General features: G+C 37.0%; 1 protein-coding gene across 4 annotated transcripts; it reads left to right on the top strand.

Moving 5' to 3' along the window:
* The first annotated feature begins 182 nt into the window (after positions 1–182).
* Positions 183–5,666, top strand: LOC117612593 (WPP domain-associated protein-like). Of its 4 annotated transcripts, none has more exons than XR_004583460.1 (6): positions 183–386; positions 1,271–3,532; positions 3,646–3,789; positions 4,226–4,327; positions 5,279–5,359; positions 5,463–5,666. XR_004583460.1 is itself a non-coding variant. In XM_034341272.1 (6 exons), exons 2-5 carry the CDS (start codon positions 1,428–1,430, stop codon positions 5,336–5,338), a joined length of 2,394 nt encoding a protein of 797 aa, XP_034197163.1. In that variant the 5' UTR covers positions 183–386; positions 1,271–1,427; the 3' UTR covers positions 5,339–5,359; positions 5,463–5,666. The 4 variants fall into 4 exon arrangements, 2 of the variants coding, with proteins under 2 accessions (XP_034197163.1, XP_034197164.1); XR_004583459.1 differs by having other exon boundaries at positions 5,279–5,368; XM_034341272.1 differs by having other exon boundaries at positions 3,646–3,772.
* Positions 5,667–8,896: the final 3,230 nt, after the last annotated feature.

Genomic DNA, 8,896 nt, shown 5'->3' with positions numbered 1-8,896 from the left:
CAATTGTTTAGTCAGCAATCATGTTTATTATCATTACTTTTTCCACTTGTGATATTTCTTTATCTTTCTTCATCACTTGACTCAGTTTCTTCACTGGTAAGTAATTTTTTGGTGCTTCCAGTTATAAATATTTAATTTTTATTTTCTATTTTTTGGTCTGGAATTGAGTTGGTAAAGCTCAAGTTGAGAAAAGAATAGTTAAAAAGCTGAATATTATAGTTCATTTTGGTATTTGAACTTGTTTTACTAAGCATCTACAAAAGTAGTTTGTCCAAGCATACAAGCAAAGGAACTGTTTAGTAAACAATCATGTTTGTCATCATCACTTTCACTTGCGATGTTTCTTTATCTTTCTTCATCATCACCTGATTCAGCCTTCTTCACTGGTAAGTACGTTGGTGTTTCCAGTTTTAAATATTTAATTTGTATTTTTTTAATGCAATTGGTTTGGTGAATGGGGGGAGCTAGGATTGTATGTGTTGGGGACCGTAACACAAGTTTTAAAAAAGAAAATTTTAATAAATAATAGACTATGAACAAAGTCATTGATTTTGAGTATTGGAGGATTAATTGGCTAATATGGCTTCATTTTCTTCTTCTTCTTTTTTGTTATATTAATTGTGGGACTACAAACATGTAATATATAATTGTGAATGAAATTATTATGAAGCGATTATAGGGGTTGCATTCAATCATTGCATTGGGCCACTACAATGGTTATACGGTGGTCTGTTATTCTTCAAAATATGAGCTGTAGCTATATAATACAGTGTATGGGAAAAATTGGGGGGTGGGGGTGGGAGGGGTTTTTGGGGCGGGGCCATGGCAGGCCCTAAGGTGAATTTTATAATCCTTTTTGGTCTTTCAGCTTGTTCTCTCTCTCTCTCTCTCTCTCTCTCTCTCTCTCTCTCTCTCTCTCTCTCTCTCCATATGGTCTTTTCACTCTGTTTGGTCTCGGAGGGAAAAACAATGGTTACTTCTGCTTGACTTATGTCCTTGTAGAAACGAACGAAATTAGAAAAACAAATAACTAGAGTTAGGTACTGTGTTTTTTTTAATGACTTAGATACTGCTTTCTCTCTTTTGTTTTGTTCCATTTTTGTTGGGACCTAAGCAGGTCCGTTTATAATTTGTTTCACACTTCCAAGAAATTTAGTTGATTCTACAATATTAGAATTATTGGGACTTTTTTTTTCATCATGGTTTACGATTCTCACTGGGTAAGCTTCTGAATTTATTATTTTTTTTTTTCTGAAATGAAATTTTGCAGTTCGACAAGTCTGCATAGTAAATTGGTATTTGTTGGGGCCTAAGTGATAACTTTCTGGGGATTATACATTGTTAGTGGGTATTCTGTACAATGTCTTGCTGGTAATGTTCTTTCTATATGCGAAAGAATCTAAGAAGCTGCGGAGAGTTTATAAATCATGAGTAACGGTGTTCAGTCGTGCAACGGAGGGTTGCAGCTTAGCAATGATGTGAAGAAGAATGATAATGGGGATGTTGACCTTGTTGAGGAATTTGATTCTTATTGGCAAGATATCAATTACCGGTTGACCGTGTCTAGGGTGGTGAGTGACACAGTCATCAAGGGTATGGTACAAGAGGCAGCAGAGAAAATTGCTGATAAAGAACTAGAGGTGACTAAATTGAAAGAAATGTTACATGTTTACCATGAGGGTGTTGAAAATGAATTCTTGGCGTCTTTAGCAATGCGCCAGGAGTCAAACAGACTTATTAAACAAGGTACCAAAGACAAGATGCATCCTAGCTCTCTTGAAGCTATTTTAGAGCACGAAAGAATAGAACAATCTTTGAGCAGCTTAAGAGGAGCAACTAAAGAGGAGTTTAAGAATCTCGAGGCAGAAATTGATAGCATAAGAGGCAGCTCAGTTAAGATAATTTCTGAGTTGTTGGGTTTGAGTGACATACAGCAAGATATAGTTTCTGACAGATGGATTGGTGTAGATAGGACGCTGAATTGTCTAAAGAGTGCAATAGAAACTGGCTTTCAAGAGGTGGAACAAATGGTTCGCTTGTCAAAGGCTGATGTACGTGAGTGGCAACAGGAACAGGAGTTTAAAGCAGAAATTGAAGCATTTGTGATGAGGAATTGCATTTGGAGATTCGAAGAAAAAATTTGGGACCAGTTTTATAGTGATAAAAATGTGAATGGGCATGGAAGGATGAAAGAGAGGATATCAGGTTTACAGCAGGAATTGGACGCCATTTCTATATCACTATCTGTTTCTGACTTTGGGCAGCTATCTTCTCATGTATCTTTGGAAGGTGACGAAGAAAGTAATAATTTTAAGAAGGGAGACCGTCCCCACCGGAAGGTTTTGAACGATCTTAAATCATCATCTCCATCTCCAGCAACATCATCACCAACATCAACATCATCACCAACATCAACATCATCATCATCATCATCATCATCATCATCATCTAGTTGGGAAGAAAATGGCGCGCATGATAAGTCAGAAATAAACATGTCAAGAGATGAACTGATAAATTATTCTAATACTGAGATGACTGAGTTGAAGAGAAATCGTGAGTCTAAAATGCAAGATATGACTGAACAACTGTTCAGCCTCAGGAGGGAATTGTTGAAAGAACGGGGATCTTCTTTGCCATCAAAGAAGAATAAGGAGTTTGACATGCTGAGGAGGAGAATATCTGAGGTTATTTCTAAATTAGATGACATTCTTGTCGAAAATGAGCCAAAAGCTACATTTGGTATCGATGAAGAAAGTCTTAGCCGTTTGAAAGACAGACGGGAATCACTCCTTTCAGAAAACGCCCAGCTCAGAGATTTGCTCACAGATAAGAAGAGGGAAATTAAGTGCCTTTCACTACAAGTTTCTGAAGCTGCAGAGAAAATGTCAGAGCACAATGGTGAATCTTCTAGCCATCTCTTTCTGGCAGAAGCAAAGGAGCGATTGGAACAAGATGCAGCAGCTGCCTTGGAAAAGGAAAAGGAGCGATATGAATTAGCTGCTCAAGAGCTTGAAAATTTAAGGGGTGAAATTGAACATTTGAATATGGAGTCCATCATCATGCAAGAAATAGTTGTAGTTATATTCAGAGAAGCCTTGAAGGATGCTGAGATGGAAAATCTAGAAAAAGGAAAACAACTAGAAGTTGAGGTTGCAAACAAAGAAAAGTTGAACCAAAAAATACTCTTTCTGGCAGAAGCAAAGAAGCGATTGGAACAAGAGGCAGCAGCTGCCTTGGAAAAGGAAAAGGAGCGATGTGAACTAGCTGCTCAAGAGCTTGAAAATTTAAGGGGTGAATCAAATGCTGCACATCGTAATTTGGTTGAAAGACATAAGGCAGATATTTGCAAGTTAGATCAGATGCTTCTTGATGTCAACCAAGAGAAGCAGAATGCTGTGTCTTTGTTTGAAGCAAAAGAAAGGGAGTTCAAGCAGCAATTGAAATCATTAGTTGTCTATAGCCGTGGATTATTGAGAGCGATTACTGATTTTGAATGTAGAGTAACACAAGATATTTCAGGAAAATCTTCAAGGTACTTGCTCAGTTATTGTAACCTATAAGTGCTCTACCTGTAAATGCCTTTCGTGCTCTAATTCTGTGCTTTAACTTTAAATGCCTTTTGTATTTCTGTGATTTTGTTTCCAGGTTGAAGATTTTGAGTTCTCAATCGCGTTCGCTTAAACAAAAAGCTAAAGTACTTGTAAAAAGAAAGATTCTATACAAGCAGGGATTTGAAAGGAAATGTTCTGACCTTGAAAAAGCTGAAGCCGAGGTATGTAAATCAGATAGGTATTATGCATATTTCAACTTGATGTTTCGGCCTCGGATTGTCTTTCATGCTATGAAACTTATGGAATTGAATAGTTGCTTGCATATACTTATGGGAGAAGATGGTTTGAGACATATTGTTGGATGATAGAATGGTATTGTAAATATGATTGGAAGTTATCTTCCATTACTAATCTTGATTTCCTTTCCGTTTCACAGTACTAAGCTTTACTTTAGTTTTCTTTTCTACTTGAAAACGTCTTGGAGTTATATGTGTTTGAAGGTTCAATTAGATATATTTTTAGTATATAATTATATCAAATTTGATTACAAAGATAGCCTTCAAAGTTTTTATTCCCCAAGTCATAAGAACATACTTTGTAAGTTTTTTACAGATACTGTAATAAGCGTGTAATTTTGTGGTATATTTAATGGATCATTTCTCACTGGATTTCAGGTTGATCTTTTGGGGCAGGAGGTGGACAGTCTATCGAGCTTGGTTGAAAAAATATACATGGCCCTTGATCATTATTCACCAATATTGCAACATTATTTTGGAGTAAGTTGTTTTCTTCTTTTGATTGGTGATTTGTCAAGCTTTCTCTATCTTACTTTTATATTTTCCGGTACCTGTGTGCAAGGATGAAATTGTTGATTCGGTGGAAATATCGGTTGTTCGTATTTTAGAAAATCTGTGAAAACATGAAGTAAAATTTTACAGAAACAATGAAAATTTACTTGAAACATGAAAAATGTGGGGAAAAAAAGCTTTTCGAAATGGGATATAGGTAGGATGTTGGGATTCTTAACTAGTTATTTGTGGATTTAGTACAAAGTTATATATTTTTGGGATTTAGTCGGAAGGCATTCTTATATCTATTAATGGGTACTTGGTTGTTGGTTCTCACTATTGTGCACTATTATGCGGAAACACACAAGATCTTGTTATCAATGGACTACGAGAAAAAACAAACCACACCAACGATGAAGGAAATTGAGCGTGCTCACACACAAAAGTAAACAAACCAACCAGGAACACAAGAAATTTATAGATGTTCGGTAACGTGTCCACATCCTCTCCAATGATCCCCTTGAGAAATTTCACTAGAAGAATAAGAACAACTTTGGTTTACAAGAAAAGCCTATTAGCTCTCTATTCTCTCAAACCCTAGCTCTCTATTTACCTCTCACCCTTTTGGCTCAAACCCAATTTGATGCCCCCTTGTTTTCTAGATTATACCTTTAACCTAGCCCCAAAAGTCCTATTTATAGCTTATTTGACTTAGGTTACAAGTCTACTTAAGAATAGGAAACATAAGCCCTATTAGATTAGGCTAGAAATCCCACACAAAAAAAGGTTGGAACACGTCAACCACGTCCAAAACAAGTCAGGACATACAACCTATGTATGGTAAGCCAAAAACACAACACGCACAACCTAGTGTCGTGAATGCTTGATGTACAGATAAAATCATCCATGTATTGATTCAACTTTTGTTGTGCTTCGCAGATACCTGAGATCTTGAAGCTCATAAGAGGAAAATTACATGGACAAACTAAAGCAGTTTGATCTACCTTTTGACTCGATAAGGTTTCAATTGTAAGGGTTTCGTTCATGCCGCATAACTACTATAACTATATATGGATTTTTATCTATTAATTTGACATTGTTTTTTAATATGTTTTGATGGTAGATGGGCTAATCCTCGAGGTGACAAGAATCGAATGCAGGTAACCAAGGTCAAAGAAAGATGCTTCATTTACAGTTGTGGTGTGTTTAGTTTTCATTGTGTTGTATGTGAATAAATTTATAGTTGTAATAAGCACTGAGGGAGCCATTTATGTAATATGTTGAATTTCAATTTATTATGTAAATATGTAGTGTAATATTTGACTCAGAAGCATTGAGTTTTTATTGATATTGTGGCTCGGGATAGTGGTGTATTTGTGTAGATTTCGAGTATGTTATTTTTGTTGAGAATTTGGGCCGTGACAACTTGGTTGTGGGTTATTTGATAATCTCAAAGGGGGTGGCAGTTATATATTGAGCTTTGGGAAAGGGTGAGGTTCCTGTCTTCTGTTTGGGCTAGTTTCATGTGACTTCAAGGATTTACCACTCTCTTCTATTTTGCTAAACTGAGAAGCCAGCTATCCGATAACCTGGTTGTTGTAGTTCGGTTTCGGATTTTTCTTGTTTTTTAGTGGTCTTCTTTGATAACAGTAAGAGAATACTGAGAAAAGAAGAAGAAGGAAGAAGAAGAAGTCTGAGAATAGAAGGCTTTGTATTGATTATATTCAGAAATGATTACAATGAAATAGTGCTTACATAGTAAACTAACAGACTCTCTTAACAAACTAATAGATTCTCTTAACACTCTAACAGACTCTCTTAACAAACAAACAGAACACGTGCCATTCAATATGATATGAATATATGGTTATTATTCCCCCTCAAACCCAGCTGAGCTGCTAAGTTGCAGATTCCTACAATGTCTCAGAAAAATAGGACCATGTAGTCCCTTTGTAAAGATGTTTGCTACCTGTTCTTCAGTGGGAATATACTGCACAAACAAGTCTTTCTTTTGTAGTCAATATCTAAATGTTTGATCCGAGAATGATACACAGGATTTGAACTTAAAGCAAGGGCTGAAAGATTGTCAAAATGTATTGTAGGAGGCTGTGGTAAGAATATCTTTAAATCAAGTAAAACTTGTCGAACCCATGCTAGATCAGCTGCTGTATTAGCTAATGCCCTGTACTCAGCCTCAGTTGAACTTCTAGAAACAGAATTTTGCTTCTTAGATTGCCAGGAAATTGGATTGTTGCCAAGATAAACCACAAAACCAGTGGTTCATGTGCGAATATTCACATCTGAGGCCCAATCTGCGTCACTATAAGCATGAAGATCCCAAGATCCACTTGTAAAATTCAGACCATGATCCAAAGTACCATGAATATACCTTAAGATGCGCTTAACCAACTGAAAATGTAAATCGGACGGTTGAGTCATATACTGACAGTCAGTATTAACAGCATAACAAAGATCAGGTCAAGTGAATGTCAAATATTGCAGTGCCCCAACAATACTCCTATAGATGGTTGGATCAAATAAGGAGTCACCCTCCGAAGCCAAAAGCTGACAATGTGGCTTACATGGAGTAGTACAAGATCGACATGTAGCCATACCAGCCTTTGCAAGTAAATCTCTAGCATATTTTGTTTGACAGACAAAGATATCTCCATTATCATGGTAAGAAATCTGCAATCCTAAGAAGTAGGTTAATCGCCCCATATCTTTCATTTCAAACACAACACTTAATTCATCAATAACCTCTTGAACTAAACTATCTTTAGAACCAGTCAATATAATATCATCAACATAGAGGAGAAGAATGACACTATCTGAACCAACATGCTTAACAAAGAGACTTGGATCAGAATGAGAAACAGTAAAACCAATGGCTGGAAGATGACCTGTGAATTTTGCATTCCAAGCTCTGGGTGCTTGTTTTAGCCCATAAAGAGATTTTCTCAATGGATAAACATGGGTTGGATACTTAGAGTCTTCAAAACCTTGAGGTTGGCGCATAAACACTTCTTCTTCAAGGTCACCATGAAGAAAAGCATTTTTCACATCATGTTGTCTAAGAGACCACCTGTTCATAGCAGCAATACTCAAAACCAATCGGACTGTTGTATGCCTTACAACAGGGCTAAACATCTCACTAAAATCTAGACCAGAAGCTTGACTGAAACCTTGCGCAAACAAGCGAGCCTTATGTGACAGGACCCGACCCAATTTCCCTTTTAGAATCTGAGCCGAACCCTGTTCGTGATCGACATCTGGCAGGTGCCAAGCACAAATAACCTGGTTGCCCTTCTGTTACAAACTTAATTTCAAATTAGCCTTGACTTCTACCGAAAATTCGGCAGAGTCTCCCCTGTAATTTGTTCAATCCCAAAATTTCACCTGTCAAAACGAGCATAAATACAACCCAACTTCCAGCATGCGTGAATACATATACAATCAACAGTAAAGTTCGAGCCCAGGGGCAATATCAGAGCATCTATACCGGTTAATTTACAAGAAGAACATTTGGAGGGTCAAGGACCCTACACTAAGCTGAAGAGATGCAGGAAGCGGAAACTGCCTTGTGGTGGCTTTCAGATGCACGTCTACGGCCTGGGGGCGCAAAACAACAAAAAGGGTGAGTGGACCCAAAACAAAGTTTAGAAAAATAGCATATGAACATACTAACCCCACTATAAAAACAGTTATGCAAAACTGAATTTTCCTCTTCATTATATTCGTACTAAAATCAATACATTCACATAATTATATACATATATGCCAATCATGCTCAAGGTCAATAAAACTCTCCTAAAAGCATTGAAATAAATTTAAAACTACCACCTAGGTGTACCCCTTTAATTCTGTCAATTCCTGATATCCGTCAATTCCCGATAATCCGTCAATTCCCCTGGCATGTCTCAGTGACAAAAGTCAGCCCGAGCCGCAAACTGGCAGGATTCAGGGGACCGTAGTCAGCCTGATCCGTATTCCTAGCTCCCACGGTCCGGGCGTCCCCAAAACTCTTGAGGCAAATGTCAAGCGCGCTAACAAAACTGAAGGCAACCTGTTTTTATAACTGGGTACCTAAGGTGGCTTAAGAAAATATAAAACTTCTGAAAGATCTGATGAATAATTGAATTTTTGTTAAATCTAGAACTCTGCTGCCATTTATCTGATATATATATCTCAAGCTTTACTTCCATATCTTTTTAGCATATTCAACTAGGCAGCATATAAATAAAGATATTTAACTTCAACAAATCATGCTAGGAAAACCATAATCAATAAAACTTATTCAAGATCAAATAATGAAATTCATTTGCATAAAATCATTTATAAAAGAAAAGTCCACTCACAACTGGTCCGAGCTCGCTGGACCTTTTAAAGGTCCCTCCTACGGGCCAACTGGTGCCCGGGTGCCTGATTCAATTATCATAATAATATATATTAATAAAACTGCTCGATATAAATATTGAAATAAAACCCTGACCCCCGACTCCTAGAAGTGCGTGCATCCAATTAAAGTTACTCCTATGCCCACATTAATCTTCCGTT

This window comes from Prunus dulcis, unplaced genomic scaffold (genome assembly GCF_902201215.1).
Source record: "Prunus dulcis unplaced genomic scaffold, ALMONDv2, whole genome shotgun sequence".
Taxonomy (NCBI): domain Eukaryota; kingdom Viridiplantae; phylum Streptophyta; class Magnoliopsida; order Rosales; family Rosaceae; genus Prunus; species Prunus dulcis.
Note: the sequence above shows the minus strand (reverse complement) of the source record. Positions and strands in the feature narration are given on the sequence as shown.

What these genes read in the sequence shown, in the direction of transcription:
- LOC117612593 (XM_034341272.1), top strand. Translation starts at nt 1,428, where the DNA reads ATGAGTAACGGTGTTCAGTCGTGCAACGGAGGGTTGCAGCTTAGCAAT. An exon ending in ATTTCAGGAAAATCTTCAAG is followed by an intron (nt 3,533 to 3,645) that starts GTACTTGCTCAG and finishes TTTTGTTTCCAG; the next exon opens with GTTGAAGATTTTGAGTTCTC. An exon ending in TTGAAAAAGCTGAAGCCGAG is followed by an intron (nt 3,773 to 4,225) that starts GTATGTAAATCA and finishes ACTGGATTTCAG; the next exon opens with GTTGATCTTTTGGGGCAGGA.